This window comes from Chlorocebus sabaeus, chromosome 5 (assembly GCF_047675955.1).
Source record: "Chlorocebus sabaeus isolate Y175 chromosome 5, mChlSab1.0.hap1, whole genome shotgun sequence".
NCBI classification, from domain to species: Eukaryota; Metazoa; Chordata; class Mammalia; order Primates; family Cercopithecidae; genus Chlorocebus; species Chlorocebus sabaeus.
Genome location: NC_132908.1, coordinates 69,741,480 through 69,760,954, shown reverse-complemented (window position 1 = coordinate 69,760,954; position 19,475 = coordinate 69,741,480). Strand labels below are relative to the sequence as shown.

The window sequence follows — 19,475 nt, the reverse complement described above, 5'->3', positions numbered from 1 at the left end:
CCATTTCCAAAGCATGCCTTCCTTGGTCAGGTATCATCTGACAGAATGATCAAAGGGAATAAAAACCCACAGAAACCATCTAAGAAAAGTGAAGACTCACTGAAAAATGCAAGAGAATCTCACAGACCCTAAATGCAAGAAATAATAGGGGGCCTCGGGGGAATGAGAAGTCATTTGGCAGCTACTCTGCTGGCACCAATTGGAGCCCTGCTCTTTCAAGTGTGGTCTGGTAACCAGAAGTACTGGCATCGCCACATCACTAGGGAACTTCATAGAAATGCAGACTCCACACTTACTGCATATCTGTAAGACCTCAGGATTCATTTACACATTCACATTTAAGAAGCAAAAATCAAGAGCACTTCCTCCCTTCCACATTACCTTCCCTGTGTACAGCTGTCTTCCCCAACACCAAAATAAAAATATTGAACTGAGCATGCACTATAAGCTAGGCACTTGATATGTGTTATCTCATTTAATCCTCAACCCACAAGACTAGTACTATTACCTTCTTTTATTATTAACCCATTTTCAGAGATGAGAACACTCAACCCACTCAAAGTCACACAAATTAGGAAGCAACACAGTTGGGACTGGACTTCAGAAAAGTCTCCTCTAAAGACTGTGCTTTTAACCACTTCTGTCTGTGTGAAAAGGCTGTTAATTCTGTATCCTCCACACTATATGAACAATGCTTAGAAATGCCAAGGAACCCCCAAATTACTGAGTCCATTAATTTTGTCTGAGAAAGGCAGGATTCCAAAATTAAGAACTGAAAAGAGTCAGAATGAAGGGTTTGAAAAAAGATCTGTTCTTGGAATTAGACACAACAAACTTTGAAGACAGATAAGGACTACCTATCTCTATGAATCATCAAAATGTACTTAAACTTTACTCTGTATGACCGGCCAATAAACATAGTATGTTTATATGTTGCTAAAGTTGGATTTATGCCTAAAGTGCTAAATTCCAACAGAATGGGAAATATGTACCTTCCTTACCAGTCCGGAGGCCCCAGAGGCCTGTTCCTGCAGCCAGTGGAGATGGGCCCCCCAGCTCACCTCCTCCCTCCAGTTGTGAGATCACAGCAGGTTTGAGAAGTGGAAATCCTGGTTTGGGAGAGGTAAATAGGAGAGACAGATGAATAATCTCCCACAGATAAATTCCTAAGCCTCTTCTCAGATTGTCTCAGCAGTGGGGAGGGAAGGTAAGAACCCCAGGAGGTCCCAAGCCTCAGGACTATAGGAAAGTACTGTGGGGCTTAGGAAGGACTAGAGAGACCTTGGAGACGTCTAAGGCTTTGGGAGGCAAGTGTGGGGGTTGGGAGTGAAGGCTTGGGAAAGTGTGGGAGCGCCTGGGAAGGGCCCAGACCGTAGGCCTAGGAGACCTCATGCAGGGCAAGCAGGGAGATTCTGCCCAAAGGGATACCACTTTTCGACCTTGGCCTGAAATATCCAGAGTACACTGAGATCCTTGAAAAGACTCAAGATAGGTAAGATGAGGGGGGAACTGAAGATGCCACTATGGAACAGGAAGTCACTGGATTCCAGTGTTTCCAAAATATAGCTTTCATGTGTTGGATCAACAGTACATACCAGTTCCAAGCAAAGTCCTATATAGGCCTACAAAAAGCTTGGTGTTTGCCTCTGCCAGTAACCTCTTAGTCTAGGAAATTAGGAACAGCTCTGGGGTTCTCACTCAGTAAAGGATTACCAGAGATCCCCCCAGTAACCTGTAAGGGAGAAGCAAGCCAGAAACCCCAATTGGCAGAGTCCAGATTCCCAGGGCAGAGAGGACTTACCCAGGGAGGCCACATTCCCATAATTCTCCAGCATCACATCCCTGTACAGGGTCCTCTGTGCAGGGGACAGACCATTCCATTCCGCCTGGGTGAAGTACACAGCCACGTCCTCAAAGGTCACCAACTTCTGAAACAACAGGTTCCTGCTGCCCTAGGGCCAATTCCATGGCTCAGGCCCTAAGTGAGGGGCAGAGGGCAGTATAAGGGCTTGGGGAGGGTGCTTGTGAGAGCACAAAATATTAACAACAAGGGAAAGATCTCAGAAAAAACATCGAGAAAGTAAACTACAGAGCATCCAACTTCTCCCAAAGCAGGGAAACCTCATGCCATTTTTCACACAAATAAGAGGTAACATAAGACAGGCTGAAAGAAAAAAAATTTCCATAAGCAAATTCTCTAAAGCCAACTCCACTCTTTTAGATAAGCTGCTCCCTCTCGGCAAACTTGGGGCAGATCCACCAGCAGTTCCCACACCACTCCCCTGAGGTCTTGGCTCCCCTGTGCCTAACCTCAGCCCTGTTCCGCTGCCCACCCATCACCCTCATCCTCACAGCTCAAGCCACCCCCAAACATCAGCCACGGCTTCTGTCTCATTCAGCCCCACCGGATTCCCCTCACACCCCCCCTAACAAGGGGCTGTGCAGCCTCTGCTTGAGCACCTCCAGCCACAGATGCTCCATGCTGCCCAGGCTGTGGGGTCTTCCTAGAAAGCCAGAATTTTCCTTACCCTCTCCTATTCAAGTCTAATCCTTTCCAGCTTCTCTGAAAGCTTCACTGTTTCTCCAAGAACATTTGGGAAAGCAGGGAGATCAGCCTTCCCACTGGCCGGCTACTCTACCTTTACATCACTAAGCTATGTGGTTGGCAAAAGCTTCACCACTCAGGGATGCTGCATGTCGCTCTCAGGCCCAACCACCCCTCCTGGGCAGCCGCAGCCTCTGGCAGGCCCACCCTCTGCCCACCTCAACCTGCTCTAACAACCACAGGGGCTCACTGGCAGGGATCTGCTGCTCAACTGTTCTCTGCCAGGATGTGTCTTCCTGGAGTCTACTGACCTCCACCCAACAGCAATTCTAGTCCAAACTCTAGGTGTTTCTGTGAGTCTTCTTTGTGTGACCTTCAACAAGGAACTTCTGCGCACAAAATATAATGTCTTCACTGTGTGCTGCCACCACAACCCCAGTAAGTTGGCACTTCCTTCTGAATTTACACCTCAGATGGGGTCAGAATCATCCATACAACAAACCCCAGCCAGAAACCTGGGAATTGTTCTTGACTTCCCGCCTTCCTTATTATCATGAATCCTTTGACTCTCTATGTCTGAAAGATTTTTTTTTTTTTTCTTTGAGATGGAGTCTCACTCTGTCACCCAGGCTGAAGTGCAGTGGCGTGACCTCAGCTCACTGCAATCTCTGCCTCCCGGGCTCAAGCGATTCTCCTGCCTCAGCCTCCTGAGTAGCTGTGACTATAGGCACGCACCACCACACCCAGCTAATTTTTCTATTTTTAGCAGAGACAGGGTTTCACTATGTTGGCTAGCTGGTCTTGAACTCCTGACCTCAAGTGATTCACCGTCTCAGCCTCGCAAAGCGCTGGGATTACAGGCGTGAGCCACCACACCGGGCCGTGATTTTTCTCTTAAGCATTACTTGAATTGGATCCCTCTTTAATGATGGCTTTCCTTGATGAAGCCCATGTCACGGGACCAGTGGGATTCTTCTTTGTGAAGTGGTCACCGTGTTTTTGAATCTTCCTTACCAGTTATTCCATACACATCACAAATTTGACCAAGTTAACATCACTGGTTCCACAGCTGCCTTATGGCTGAGCAGTTCTGAATCACAAAATAACTCTGTGATCCTGGGCAAGTTACTCTGCTCCCCTTTTGCCTTTTCTTTTTAGGTGGAAAGAGTACAACACAGCACTTATCACAGAGGGCGGCTGTCAGGACCAAACGACCGTACAAAGGACTTAGCATGGCGCCTGGAGCATAGTAAGCCTCCAACGATACAACTGGTATGACTATGGCTATGATTGTTCCCAACCTGTAGTCCATGGAAGTCCATGGATGAGCTTCGGGGGATCCGTGAAGTCCCTGAAAGTGTATGGAAAATTTGGTTTGCAGGTTTATTTTTCTGCAGGACAGGGTGGAAAGTTCTCAGATACCTAAAGTCTGCATGCTAAGCTTTGAAAGCTTCACAAGGACAATGAGACATTTCATCCCATGTGACTCTCTTTCCCCTTCCTTGACTCCACTCCCTGTGACCTTCCCTTATCCCTGAATTAAGAGGCACAGCCATCCTTCTCTGATCAGGTCCTGCTATTCCTCTTCCCTACATCCCCACCACAGATAGTCCAATCCTCTGTGACTGTCCTCCACTCACACTCCTGCACAGAACATCCCACAGGGGCAGCTTCCATGTCCCCATTCACCCAGAGCCCTATGCTGGGGGTGCTTCTGTAGACAGGAACAGAGACCCTCAGTGTGCAGAAGACCACCACCCTCCTGCTCTCCTGCTCACTCTCCCGCTGCCTCCACTCGCTACTGTCCTGGTCTTTGCCACCTGCCCCGCACAACACCTCTTTCCCGTAAGTTCCAGTCCAGCAGGTGGAAGCAGCTGTCATCCCGAAGCTCACCAGCTCCCCTTCTCAATGTTTTTCAATCTGAAACTGCCCAGAGGAAGAGCTGAAGGACCAACAGCTCACCTGGGGCCAGGCTGTCAGGTGCATGGCTGCCATCCCCTGGTCCCCCTCTCAGAGAAGGACTGGAGCTAAGGAGAAACACAACGAGAGACAAGTGTGAGGCAAGCCACCCCCACCAGAGCAACACAGCCCCTCACAGAAAATGCAAGACACAGGCAGCTTGCCTCCAAATAAGAGTGCGAACAGGAGCTGCCCAAGAAGGGAGTGATCTGTTCACTGGCTCAGTGCCTAGGACTCCAGGCTATGACACTGAAATTCACTGCCAGGAAACCCAGGACTTTACAATTCTGATACATATCACACACACAGAAGAGTGTATATATAAAATTTAAAAATAAACAAAAATTTAAAAATAATCATAAGAAGAAGAGTACATATAAAACCTCCTGGGCACGGTGGCTTGTGCCTATAATCCCAACACTTTGAGAGGCCAAGGTGGGTGGATCAATTGAGCTCAGTTCAAGACCAGCCTGGACACATGGCAAAACCCTGTCTCTACAAAAATTACAAAAATTAGCCAGGAGTGGTGGCACGTGCCCGTGGTCCCAGCTACTCGGGAGTATGAGGTAGGAGGATCACTTGAGCCCGGGAGGTCAAGGCTGCAGTGAGCCAAGATCACACCACTGCACTCCAGCCTGGGTGATGAGAGTGAGACACTGTCTCAAAAAAATAAAAAATAAAAATAAATAAAATGTAGGCAGAACCTAAAAATAAAGCAAAGAGTCATGTATCAACAATTCAGTTTAAGAAATAGGACAATACCAAGATCTTTGACTTATTTCTCTTTCTCAAAACAAGTATCATCTTCAGTATCACAGCAGGAGAAGCTGGGCTGGCTGGGCTGCAGCCCCAGTACACAGGCCTAGGGAGTCAAGCCTCAGGGAGGCAGCGCCTGGAGAAGAGGGAAGCTGCCCCCCAGTATCCTGCCCCATTTCCTCAGAGCTCTGAATGTCTTCAAGAATCCTAACACCTCTGGAGAGGTCTTAGGAGGTCAGTCCTCCTAAGGACAGCACAGGCTATCCTTAGGAAGCTGAGCTGGAAGTTAGGGACCAGGCTGTTTCCCATACTTTCCAGTCTTCTGATAGTGAATGAGCCAAGGCCTGCACTTCTGCCTCAGCTCCTGAGAGAGAAGATCACTGTAGCAGCCAGTCCCGTGACCCAGCACCTCTTGTTCACTGTATTCAAAAACACATGGACTGGTAATTTTCTGACTTTTACTGCCCTTGAAGTCATTCTTGAAATTACATTTTCCTAAAGAATATCATCCATTTCTTCCAGGATTTCAACTTTACAAGTACAGAGTTGCAGAAAATACTGGTTCATGATTCTTTCCATTTCCTCCATATCCAGAGCTAGTTTGCTTTTCCCACTTCTTCTTTTGAATATATGTGCTTTCTAGACCTTTTTCCCAGGGTTAGAGTTAGAGACTAAACATTTATGTCCCTGCCAAATTCATATGTTGAAGCTCTAGCTTCATGAGACAAGTGACTGTACTTGGAGACGGGGCCTGTGAGGACGTAATAAGGATAAATGAGGTCCTAAGGGTGGGACTAAAGGTCCTAAGGTTAAATGAGGTCCAATAGGGCTGGTGCCTTTACAAGAAGAAGAAGAGACCCAGAGCCCACGCACCCACTCACCCCCTACCTCCCCCATATGAGGACACAACGAGAGGGCTACTATCTATGAGCCAGGAAGACAGCCCTGGCAGGAGCCAAAATCAGCTGGCATCTTGATCCTGGACTTCCAGTCTCCAGGACAGTGAGAAGTAAGTATGTTGATGAAGCCACCTAGTCTATGGTATTTTGTTATGGCAGCCCAAGCAAACTAATACAGTTAGGCTGAGCTGTGGTTTACTTATTTTAATGTGGTTTCCTTTTGTTTTCAAAGAACCAGCTTTTCTAGCTGAGCAACACTACTTTCTTCTATTTGTTTCAAATTCACTACTTCTGTTGTCTTAGTTTCTTCCTTCAACTCTGTAAGGGGCAGTGTAAGCACCACTCCAATCCTCTTGTCTCATCCTTAGTCCAGTTCTACAGAGGCCTTAGTCAGCTTTGTGAAGCTGCAACCTACCGGAACCTTCACAAGCACCTACATCACCTATACCTGGTTCCTGCCCTGGGGCTTCTCTGGTGTCCTATGTGGGACATCTGTAGACACCTGCTGGGCCCTGAAGTGCAGGGGTGTAAACACCTGTGGGACCCCCTTGACCAATGGCGGAGAGAAACCAATGGATAAATGTTTTCCCCGTCGATCCCCCAGCAGGGCAGCCTTAAGACTCCAAGGCTCCTCAAAGGCCCTGCAAGGCAGAGCCTGTTGAGGGCCGAGCACACCAATGCATCCTTGTACCAGTTCTCCCATCTCTATTTCACTCCCCTTGTCTTTCACTCTGCCCCTGCGACCACATTCCTAAATAAATTCCTACATACAAATCTTTGTTCCAAGTTCTGCTTTTGGGGAAGCTTAGACTACAAAAGGCTTTTTCCTATTGACTTATTCATTTATTTTCATTCTTTCCTGTTTGGCAATTAAAGCCTATAAGGCCACAAATTTTCCTCAGGATACACTATTTGCCATATTCCAGAGGTTTTTATATTTCATGTTTTAATTACTGTTTTATAGTCAGTCAGCAATTCTGTTTTGTCTCTGACCTAGTAATTGCTTAGGATTGTTTGCTGTTGCTAATTTCTTCTGTTTATAAGTTCTGGCTTTACTGCATGCTGGTTATATAATTCAATCTACCAATTCTACTTTACACATTTTTCAGGATTTTTCTGTGACTCGTGTCCCTTTAAAAAAATATATTATCTGGTGTTTAAAAAGAAAACTTATTCTGTGATGGGAGAATATACAACTCCATTTTTAGATAAACCAACTCTACCAGTTACATACGTAGTGTGTGATAGGTACCCCACTCAGCTAGTCAAGGGTGTATACCCGCTGCCTGAACCTTGAAGGCTGGGCAGTGAGTCAAGACCATGGGGCTCAGCAGAGGAGCAGGTGTTTGCAAGAACATAAACATCCTAGAAAGTACTGAGAACCTACCAAGAAAAGTCTCATCGTTTAAATGCAGTAGACAGAGAGCCAGAAAATTCTCTTAAAAGTACTGAGACGAGGGGCAGCACAGGTCTCTAAAGCTGTCCTGCTGCCATCCAGGAGTAAGTATGTAAGTCCTGATAAACTCATCTACTTGCCAAGCTGGACTTGTCCAAGGCATTCTTTGGTCTCTTGGCTCCCTCCCAATCCTTCCCGTTATGATATTATACAGATTTTCTACATAATCCTTGATTACTTTTACCTAATTAAACCAAGATGGCCAATGAAGAAGTAACTCTCACAAAACACTGAGCTCAGATGTGTCATGAGCAAATCCTTTCAATGTTTCGGAAATGAGTAATTCTAACACTATGTAAACCGTAGCAGAGCACAGCAAAGTAAGTTTCCCAATTCTTTTTATGGTGCCAGCACAATACTGATGCAAAACTATAGACCAGTCTCATTTATGAATTCTAATGCAAAAATTCTATCAAGGAATAGACTCCAGTAGTTCATTAAATACATCATGAGTAAGTAGGATTATCCCACGAAGATAAACCTCAACGTTAGGATACTAATTAGTATATTTTTCACATTAATAAATCAAAGAAAGAGAAACACACTGTCCATCTCAACAGATACCAGGCCAGGCGCGGTGGCTCACGCCTGTAATCCCAGCACTTTGGGAGGCCGAGGAGGGCGGATCACGAGGTCAGGAGATTGAGAACATCCTGGTGAACACGGTGAAACCCCGTCTCTACCAAAAATACAAAAAATTAGCCGGGCATGGTGGTGGTGGGCACCTGTAGTCCCAGCTACTCCAGGCTGAGGCAGGAGAATGGCGTGAACCCAGGAGGCGGAACGTGCAGTGAGCCGAGATCATGCCACTGCACTCCAGCCTGGGCGATGAGTGAGACTCTGTCTCAAAAAAAACAAAAAACAAAACAGATACCAAAGGTGTTTAACATAATTCAACATTTGTGCCTAATTTTAAAAATTTGCATCCTAGAGAAACTTTCATACATAGGAGGTATGTACAAAAACGTTATCAGCACATTTTAATAACAAAACACTGAAAACAACCCACATGTTCACTGAAAATACATCGATAAATTTTCATACAGTTTTTACAATGGAACATAACCCAGAAGCTACACACAGAAAGAATTTGGGAACTTAACATCGAATTATGAGAGTCCCAGATGACTTATACACACAATGGTGCCACTTATATGAAGCTCAAAAAAAAAATAATTTTAAGTACGTTGCTTACAGACACATGCATATGTACTTATTTTTTAAAATAATAGGGCTACAATTAACACAAAATTCAAGATAACTGTTACCTCTAGGGGTTGAAGGCTGGGAGTTGGGTTGAGGAGGAGGAATACATTGATAAATTCAGCAGTACTGGCAATCTTCTCTTTCTTAATTGAGTGGTATGTTCATGGATGCTTTTTATTACTATATATATAACATATAAATACATATTGTAAATAAATATATAAACCAGGAAGGATAGGGTGAAAGTGAGGACCCAAAATGTAATACAAAGAACAGCCAATGTGCCTAACAATGAACATAACTACACCTAAGTGGTAGGAAACAAAAGGGGTAAGCAACTTTGGAAAACAGTATTTTGACTAAACACCATAAGATTAAAGATAAAAAGACCTGTATTCAAGTACTGTACTTTAGGTAGTAAATTTGCTTTTCATGGGGGTGTGAATTAGCGATTCTGAAACTATTAAACATATTCTAAAACTGAGTGAACTCGTAATTACGTTGTGGAAGTCATTCCCAGGTCATTGTCACCCTAGAGCCAAGAGAAGTAGGGCTCAGTTACCTTTTAGGGCTGACACTGCTCCAAGAGACAGTGTCCTCCAAAAGCCGGGCTTCTGCTGCCGGGTGACTGGGAGGGGCTCTGTGCTCCCACGCGGCCCTAATTCTTGACCCTATGTCAGGAGCCTGGGACCACACGGTCCATACTTGGGATGCACATAGGTTAATGTTCCTGCCAGACCTCAGCATATCAAACGACTTGTGGTATCACCTCGGGCCGCTTCATGCCCGCAAATATTCCACCCTTTAGCTGCACCGACACATCTTCCCCCAGCTGATCAAGTGCTAAATGCTCGGGACCTCGTGGCTGGGACAGCAACATGGATTTCCCCTTCCAATGGGCGCAACCTACTGAGCCACAAACCCCAAAGCTGGAGTCGAGGAGCGCGGAAGAGCACCCCGGGCCGCCGCCCTGCTCCCTCTCCCAGCCTGGGCCTCCTGGCAGCGTAGGCCACCGGAGACCCAGCTGCACCCAGGGTGGGAGTGAGTCTCAGCCAGACCCAGAGCCTGTGGGACAGGGCACGGCCCACGGGGCCCGGAGCCCTGCACTCACCTCCGCAGCCAGCTGCTCCCCGGCGCTGCCGGATGTGCGTCACCAGGCGGCCGGGCCTCTCTAGGAGCAAGGTCTCTCCGCCTTGGCGGTGGTCACGCCCGGCCAGCTGTGGCCACAGCCCGGGCGGCTAGCTCAGGTCTGGCCCACGCAGACTGTTACCTCTGGGGAATAGGGCAGGTAAGAATTAGAGCCAAGCAGGGACCCAGCCCGGGGAGGTGAAGCTGCAGGTGCGGCCACGTGTGGGAGTCTTGGAACTGGACCAGTGGATGGCGTGCTGTCACTCACACCCACTGCCCCCTTTTGCTAACAAATAGTTTGTAATGTCCATCTTACTCTCCTGACCTGATACTCATACATAATGGCCTAGAAAATCATACATAACATACACACCTACATGTTAAAAACTAATGTTATGCCTTAAGTGTAATGAAAGAGGAAAAAAAAGAGGAACGTCATCTGTCACATACTTCAATGTGTTTGGTCTTGGCTGCTTCAGGAGACCTAATGAGGTGGTCGCCTTTACACATAGACGTTGTCTGAATGCCACAGCCACAAAGCTGTGACTTATATTGTTTCAAAAATCACAAAATTGTGATGCAAAATGGCAAACACATTTTGGTGAAGTTCTGAATGAAACACAGGACAATCGTCTCTTGATTATACAATAATTACATTCCTGGAACATCAGTGTATGTTAAAACTGTGCAAAAATACATGTTTATCCAGAAAACAGGTTTAGATTCAGATAATTTAGACATAGAATTTTCACCTACCTGAATGTTCAAGACATTTGAAAGTGAACATTTTTTCAGTGAGCAGGACTGTCCTGTACATTGCAGGATCCTGGCTCCCATCCACAACACTAGTAGCAATGTTACCACTGACACCAAATATAACAAAATACCTACCATAAAATTCCAAAATGAGCTCTGGGGGAAGGCAGACAGTACTAAAAGCCACTAGATTGAACGACTCTTAAATTACCCACCCCCTCACACACACCCCAACCCTGGTAATGTAGGTTTTTCTTCCTTCCAGCACTGATCCATCCAACGCTACTGCACTGGGAAACTGGTATTTGGCCCCCACTTGCCTCTGTGGCCTCTTATCACTCCCATTCATTCCCTGACTCCACTTCAGCCCTACATGCTAAAAATGCTGTTATCTAAATCTAGAATGCCCTTCCCTTCCCATTCCTACCCTCCATTTTGACTTGTTACTGGAAGTGTGAGCTCAAATCCAATTTTTGCATGGGAAGCAAGCCTTCCCTGATCATCCAGAATAAGGCAGGACACTCATTTATGTGCCATCACAGCATTGTGTACTTATTTAATGGTGATAGCTTATTTATATGTCTGTCTTCTCTGGTGGCTTCAGGGAACAGACACTATGTCTATCTTGTTCAACATCATCATCCTCAGCTAGAGAATAACCTGGCAGAAAGAAGGAGAGCAATAAACATTTGTTGTTGACAATGGTCCAAAGGCTCCAGCCATAACTCTTAGGCAGAAGCCTACTTTGTGTGTCCCCAAGGGTAGGATATGTCTTATGCCTTGGACCATGACAGTGACCATGGCCAGGTGCCCTTCTCTGCCTTGCCCTGACCCTGATCTTCACTGTTTTCCAAAATGAGCTCATTAAGAAAATGATTGGGCAGAGTAATAGCTGGGGATTACGTTGCTCTTGTCAATAATTTCTGGTTCTCACGTCTTTCTAGGGTCAGAAATCAGGAGTGAGGACTTGTTGAAAGAAATAGGAAGGAATCAGCAGATCACATAAATGCTGGCCCCAAATGTTTGCATCACAAACCCATTGCATAATTTTACAGATGAGAAAATAAAGCTCTCTAAATAACCACAAAACTCCTACTCTACTTCAGACATATCAGAAAAATGAGATAATAATGCACAAACCAAGTTTCAAAAGCTCTACGGTAGGTCTGGAGAGATGAAGATCAGTTCTCGTCTGTCATCCCCTGTTCTTCCATTCTTATATGGTTACAGAATTTCTAACAAGGAACATAAAAGGTCAGGGAAAAAGCACACATTTCCCAGCATTCTTTAAAGCAAAGTGTGTCCATGTGACCAACTTCTGGCAAACGTAAGAAAATGTGATGCTGTGTCCTTAAAGACAAGGGACATGCCCTCCCTGGCCCCAGACCTTCATCGACCCGGTGGAACGTTGACAAGGGAGAGCATCAGAGCATTTTGGACCATGTGAATAAGGGTGTGGCTGCTGGGCATGACAGAGCAACCAAAAGGAGGAGTCACAGAGCTGCTATATCAGCCCCAGATGGCTTATTTTCTGATGATACATGAGAGAGAAATAAACTTTTATCAAATTTAAACCACATTTATTTGGGTTCTTCAAATTAATTTCCAAGCCCATAGTCTAACTAATACCCCTAGAAATGAGGAAGGATGGAAAAGTCACACAACACAACAGTTAAAAAATTAAGCTGGCTCTTCGACCACAGCATTCTAGAAATTCATTTCCACACCAGGCCTGCAGCCATGTAGTGTCAGTTTCCTCCTGCTCAGCTCTAAGGCTTCTTCTCCTGCACCCTTTGTCCTGCAGCCCCAAGACCTCCCCAAAGCCCTTCCTCTCTGACCACCAGGGAAAGCTGACAATCTTCTCATGTTAAAAATCTTTTTTGTTGGCAGGGCGTGGTGGCTCACACCTGTAATCCCAGCACTTTGGGAGGCTGAGGTGGGGGGAATCACCTGAGGTTGGGAGTTCGAGACCAGCCTGACTAACATGGAGAAACTCTGTCTCTACTAAAAATGCAAAATTAGCTGGGCATGGTGGCACATGCCTGTATTCCCAGCTACTCAGGAGGCTGAGGCAGGAGAATCATTTGAACGCAGGAGGCGGAGGTTGTGGTGGGCTGAGATTGCACCATTGCACCCCAGTGCGGGCAACAGGAGCAAACCTCCATCTCAAAGAAGAAAAAATCTTTCTTGTTGTTTCTGGTTTTAATAGGACAGAGTAAAGATGGCTTTGCCTGCTGCTTCTCGTTAAAACTGTGGCAAAACAACAGTCTGGTTGATGTTCATTCCAGGAGTTCAAGGCTGTTTTCATGCTATAAAATTTTTACTTACTTATTGATGTGAGCTGTGAACAAATCATTTAATCTATGTGGAGAAATGTACTAGGGTAGGGTGAGGTCTTATTCTCAAAGCAACCAAACATACATAGGAATAAGTTTATGAATAAATGTATGAGACATATATCAAGAAAATTTTAAACATTTGGGGACTAAACCAATGAAAACCCCTTGTATAAATGGAAAGGCACAGGTAATCCTTCAGCAAGAAGGATAGTTTTCTTTATTTAATCCATAAGTCCAATGTTATACTAAATAAGACCCCTATAGGATTTGTTTTAAAACTTGTGAAAATGATTCTAAAGTTTACATAGAAAAAATATTAGAAGTGGCTGGGCACAGTGGCTTATGCCTATAATCCCAGCACTTTGGGAAGCCAAGGCAGATGGATCAACTGAGCTCAGGAGTTCGAGACCAGCCTGGCCAACATGGTGAAACCTTGTCTTTACTAAAAATACAAAAATTAGCCCAGCGTGGTGGCACACACCTGTAATCCCAGCTATTGGGGAAGCTGGGGCAGGAGAATTGCTTGAATCCAAGAGGCAGAGGTTGTAGTGAGCCAACATCATGCCACTGCACTCCAGCCTGGGCAACAGAGTGAGACTCTGTCAAAAAAAAAGAAAGAAAAAGAGAGAGAGAAGAGAAGAGAAGAAAGAAAAGAGAAGGAAAGAGAAGGAAACAAAGGAAGGAAGATGCTTATAAGGTACTACTGAAACTTAGGAATGCACAAGTATTGAAAGTCAAAGAATGGAAAATAGATATATCTGACAAGTATTAAGTTAAAGGAAAAATGGCATAGCTATATTAGTATCTCATAATAATAAGTTTAAGACAATAAATATTATTAGACAGAATTCTATTGAGGGCAATGTAACAAATAATATAAACTAGAATCTAGAAATTTAGAATAAGATATAACATTCAACATGATTTCAAATACTTAACTCACAGGAAAGTGTACCCAGGTACCAAAACCAAACAAGAAACTAAAACCAGAGGGGTTGGTTTGGACTGAGGAGCTCAGCTGATGCTTTGGCCAACAGGAGTAGGAATGGTGAAGAGTTGTAAGTCTTGATATCTGAGAAAGCAGAATTATAATATGCAGGAGACATATTATAGGAACAAGGAATAGGAAGAGAGACTTTTCTCACACACATATACTCGTCCAAATGCCTGGACTCATGAAAGGATAATTTTCTTTTAAATCTCATGAACAAAGAGAGATAACAAAAAATCTTATGATCCTTGCCTAAGCTTTGAAGTAGTAGAAATGTCTTCTAAAAATTTATAATCATAGTTTGCATCATTAAGTAGAGTTTAAATTAATACTACCTACTTGGACCAGTAACTCACAATTCAAGAAATTACATTAAAAACTAATCCTGAGAGACTTCTGAAATAGTCACAACAGAACTCATAGCCAATGACATTTAAAAGTTATTACAACCACATCTGATACATCTAAAAGTTTGGTAGAGAAATGAAAGATATAAAAAAGGCCCAAATCAAACTTCTAGAGATGAAAACCTATAATGTGCAATAAAAATGCATTGGATGGGATTAACAGCAGATTAGACATTACAGAAAAAAGATGAGTGAATTTGAAGACATAGCAATAGAAACTATTCAAAAAGAAACACAGAAAAAAAAATTAAAAATAAAGGTACAGGACTGAGAAGTCCTGATTTCTTCACCTACTATCTATGAGACCTTGGACAACCACTTAGCTTTTCTGAAATTCCATTGATTGATCTGAAAAATGAGATAATAGTGCACAGTTGCTGTAAATAGTACATATATTTTTTTACTTAAAGTACATACAACAGGGACCAGGATTCAGTAGTTGCTCAATTAATGTTAACTTTTCCCCTCCTCTGAATTATTTGTGGACCTGATTACACTTTTTTATTTGTCAATAAGGACGTTAGTAATACATAAGTTTGTAAATATGACATATTATAACTAGGAGAAAGACCTACAGTGCCAAACTCCTTCAAAGTTTTTTGTGCATAACCTCACAGAAACTTGCTAACAACAATCAAGTTCAGCTTTTACGGGTGGATCACGAGGTCAGGAGATCGAGACCATCCTGGCTAACACTGTGAAACCCCATCTCTACTAAGAAATACAAAAAACTAGCCGGGTGAGGTGGCGGGTGCCTGTAGTCCCAGCTACTCCGGAGGCTGAGGCAGGAGAATGGCGTAAACCCGGGAGGCGGAGCTTGCAGTGAGCTGAGATCAGGCCACTGCACTCCAGCCTGGGTGACAGAGCGAGACTCCGCCTCAAAAAAAAAAAAAAAAAAAAAAGCTTTTTACCACAGAGAAAGCAGATCCAATCCATTGTATGTTTCTGAAAATAGGTTAACAGGTTGGGGTTAACAAGTGAGGACAGGGCGTGAAAAAGAATCAAGCAGCCTGTCTCCAAATCAGTATAACATACCATCTTTCTCACGTGTATTGCCTGATAGTTTGCTTATATGTCCCTAGGAAGAGCCCTGAGCATTCTTCCTTACATAGTACAACCAGGTATTACACATTTTCTCCCAACTTGAAGGACGTTGGCCTCCAGAATAACACAATGACACTTGGTACCAATCCCATAGACCTCCCAAGGGAGTCGGTCCAATTATCAGCTCTGATGCTGAAGTTCCTAGAAGGAAGAGAAAGAATCTCAACCCCCACCTTGTCATAAAGAACCTTCTAAAAGACTGCTGATTTTAGAGGATTACAATTGCCAGGTACACAGGAGTCGAAAGTCCCAGGAAATTAACTGTGACCACTGCAATGTGTGTTTATAGTGTCATCAGGTACAAAGAACAGCAGTAGAAAACAGAGAAGCCATGGTGCTGTCCAAGGTGCTAGCTCCGACTCAGTAAGGTGTCTGTGGAGCTCTCCAAGGTTCTGGGGCTGGCCTCAGAACCATTGTCCTCCAACCTGGTGTGTTGGTCCCCTCTTACTATATATATTTTTATTTTTTTTAAGAAGGAGTCTTGTTCTTGTCACCCAGTCTGGAGTGCAGTGGCACAATCTCAGCTCACTGCAACCTCCATCTCCCGGGTTCAAGCGATTCTCTGGCCTCAGCCTCCCAAGTAGCCGGGATTACAGGCGCCCGCCACTACGCCTGGCTGATTTTTGTACATTTAGTAGAGATGGGTTTTTACCATATCAGTCAGGCTGGTCTCGAACTCCTGACCTCAGGTGACCCACCCGCCTCAGCCTCCCAAAGTGCTAAGATTACAGGCATTAGCCACCACGCCCGGCTTCCCGCTGGCTATATTTTAAGCCTGATATCCAGATACTTAATCTCACCCTATTCTTTTCTTTGAGCTCATTTGGTCAGAACCTGACACATATCACCCAGTGCCCCAGTTCCTACTTGTCTTCTCTATCACTCTGCCTCAAAATTCAGAGATTCCAAGGATGAGAATTTATTGTGGACTCAAATGGCTAAGAGAGGCTCTTTTGGGAAGCTTTCTTACATCGTAAAAATTTTTGTAAACATAAATTATTTGTATTTGAAAGATTTAAAAGACAAGGAACTATGTATTGTTCTTGTTGTTAACAATAAATTACCTCAACACTACTTGAACATAATAAAAATGTAATAAAATTTGAAACTTCGTGTATCCCAATTGCTTTATTCAACTACGTTACACTCCTTTCCTAGTGAGTTAGCTTGCATTCAGGTGTTCTGAGCCATGAAAACATTTTTCTTTCTTTTCTCTTTTTTGTAGAGATGGGGTCTCGCTATGTTGCATTGGCTGGTTTGGAACTCCTGGCCTCAAGTGATCCAACCATTTTAGTCTCCCAAAGTGCTAGGATTATAGATATGTGCCATCATGCCTGGCCCAAAGACATCTTTCATCGGAATTGCACCTTATTATTAGACACATTTATGTTTATTATGTAATGCTTTCTTCACATCCATACTGAAGAGGATTCAAAAGGTATTATATCTATTTTGTAGATGAAGAAAAACAAAGCTTACATGTTACAGTCTTTGTAGAACATAGAGTGTAGTGGGGGACACAAGTTTTAAGTAAATCCACACCTGGATAAATATATTACTGTAAACTTTCATTTGTGTGAGGGAGGTAAAGAGCGAGGTGTTCAGGAGATAATATGAAGGGAATACCATTTTAACTTGGAGGTAAGGAAAGACCTGAGGAAGTGATCTTGGGCTGAGACCTGAAAGATAAGAATGAAATATCTGGGCACATAATCAAAGAGAGAGCATTCCAGGCAGGAGATATAACATGTGTAGGCCCTTCAGTGGGGGAAAAAAAAACAAAGCTTGACACATCATGGGGAGAGAAGAGGGATGAAGTGCTACGCCACAAAGTCATTAGAGCTTTGCAGGCCATGTTAAAGAGTTTGGATTTTATTCCACGGTCAATGGAAACCCATTGAAATGTTTTAAGAAAAGCATGCTGTTTCATATTTTTAAAAGCACACTCTGGCTGCTGACTGGCAGATAGATTAGAAAGATTCAAGAGCAGAAGTGGGGAGACTACTTATGAGCAATTGTGGTAGTCTAGGAAAGAAATGTTGGTGGCTCAGAACAGGGCAGCAGCACCAGGAACTGGAGAGAAGTTCCATGCTGCTCATCAGTAACATGTTCTGTCATCATGTGCTATCATCTAGCATGTTGCTTAGCACACAGAAGTCACCAAATAAATAATTGTTGCCAGGCACAGTGACCCATGTCTGTAATTCCAGCACTTTGGGAGGCCAAGGTGGGAGGATTGCTTGGTCTCAGCAGTTCTAGATCAGCCTGGACAACATAGTGAAACCCTGTCTCTACAAAAAATATATAAACTGCTGGGCACCATGGCTTATGCCTGTAATCCCAGCACTTTGGGAGGCCAAGGTGGGCGGATCACAAGGTCAGGAGTTCGAGACCAGCCTGGCCCATATGGTAAAACTCCATCTCTACTAAAAATACAAAACTTAGCCAGCCGTGGTGGCACTTGCTTGTAGTCCCAGCTACTCAGGAGGCTGAGGCAGAAGAATCGCTTGAACCCAGGAGGCAGAGGTTGCAGTGAGCTGAGATCATGCCACTGCACTCCAGCCTGGGCAACAAGTGAGACCCCATCTCAAAAAAAAAAAAAAAGAAAAAATTATATATATATATATATATTAGCTGGGTGTGGTGGCACATGCCTGTAGTCCCAGCTACTAAGGAGGCTGAGGTACGAGGATCACTTGAGCCTGGGAGGTCAAGTCTGCAGTGAGCCATGATTGTGCCACTGCACTCCAGCCTGGGTGGTAGAGCAAGACCCTGTGTCCAAAAAAAAAAATAAAGTGAGTAATAAAACCATTTATTGTATGTGGCACACTTCTAAGGATTATTTTATCTGCATGGCTCCAAGTGCTTGTTTTACTTGATAATCTGAGGGACATGCATTGCCAGGTCCTCCTTACAAGTTGATAACTGTGATATTTACCATGTTTTAACTCCTGGCCACACAGAGCTACAGTTATATAAACAACTTAGTCTATGTAAGATTATGCACTTCAGTGACACACAGAAAGACTTTGTGCCCCACAGCATAGTTGCTCTGAGAGGAAGCTTCTCTGAAGTAGAAATGAGAATGCAGCCACCACTGAAAACAGAATGGGATTTCATCACAAAAATGCTCATCTGGGCCATCCTCTAACATCTAAAGAATTTCAGTTGAGTAGACTAATATTCACTACTGGAATACAAGACACATTCTTATTGCCTGAAAGTTCTGTCTCACTCCTTTAGTTTGGGTTTCCCTGAAGGCAGGGCTTGAGACAAGGACTCGAATGCACATTTATTCAGGAGATGATCCCAGGAAGCAGGACTAAAAGAACCCAAGGAGTGAGACAGGATAGGAGGAAATGACAATATAAAGTGTTCTAAAGGTTGATGCTATGAGCACTGGGACCTCCAGAAAAGAGTAAAGAATTCCTCCTCTAATTGTCCACTTGAAAGATGGGAAACTGGAACCTTTATCCTCAAGCTCTTGTCCAGCATCGTTAAGGGTTTTTCTGGGATTGCTAACTTGCCCTATGTATTCACAGGCTGTGCTTCCTAGTTGAGTGAGCTCTGGAAAAGTGCCTGAGGCAGAATGTCAGAAGGCATGTGGAGTGTCTGAGCAGTGCAAGGGGAGATCTAAGTTCACATACAACTGTTCACCACAGCTACAGCAAAAGCGAGAGGTGTGCCAAAGTGATGGGCATGCATCTCAGAGGCATCTGCTCTGTTCTCCCATCAATCTGCTGGATTTCACTGTTGCCAACCTGTAATCTGGGGATAAATATAGCACCTATCCTAGAGTTGTTATGCACACTGAAATTCAAATAGCACAGCCAGCTATACACCGATTTTTTTTCCTTATCCAAAGCTTTTAGACATGTAGAATTCGATGGCAGTCATGTGCCATGGCAGAGGCTGCTAGCTACCCACTC

At 44.2% G+C, this 19,475-nt stretch overlaps 1 protein-coding gene across 21 annotated transcripts in view; it reads right to left on the bottom strand.

The window, feature by feature from the left end:
* The window catches only part of ZNF23 (zinc finger protein 23), a 30,962-nt gene that overhangs the window by 4,660 nt on the left and 6,827 nt on the right, over positions 1–19,475 (bottom strand). For 2 of the 21 annotated variants that reach the window (XM_038008295.2, XM_038008297.2), the window contains exons 2-6: positions 9,384–10,093; positions 8,884–9,001; positions 4,508–4,572; positions 1,802–1,978; positions 1,002–1,109 (exon numbers count right to left, since the gene is read on the bottom strand). In XM_038008295.2, coding sequence (XP_037864223.1) covers positions 1,002–1,109; positions 1,802–1,835 — 142 coding nt within the window. In that variant the 5' untranslated portion in view covers positions 1,836–1,978; positions 4,508–4,572; positions 8,884–9,001; positions 9,384–10,093. The other 19 variants (XM_038008288.2, XM_038008289.2, XM_038008286.2 and 16 more) reach the window with 17 other exon arrangements.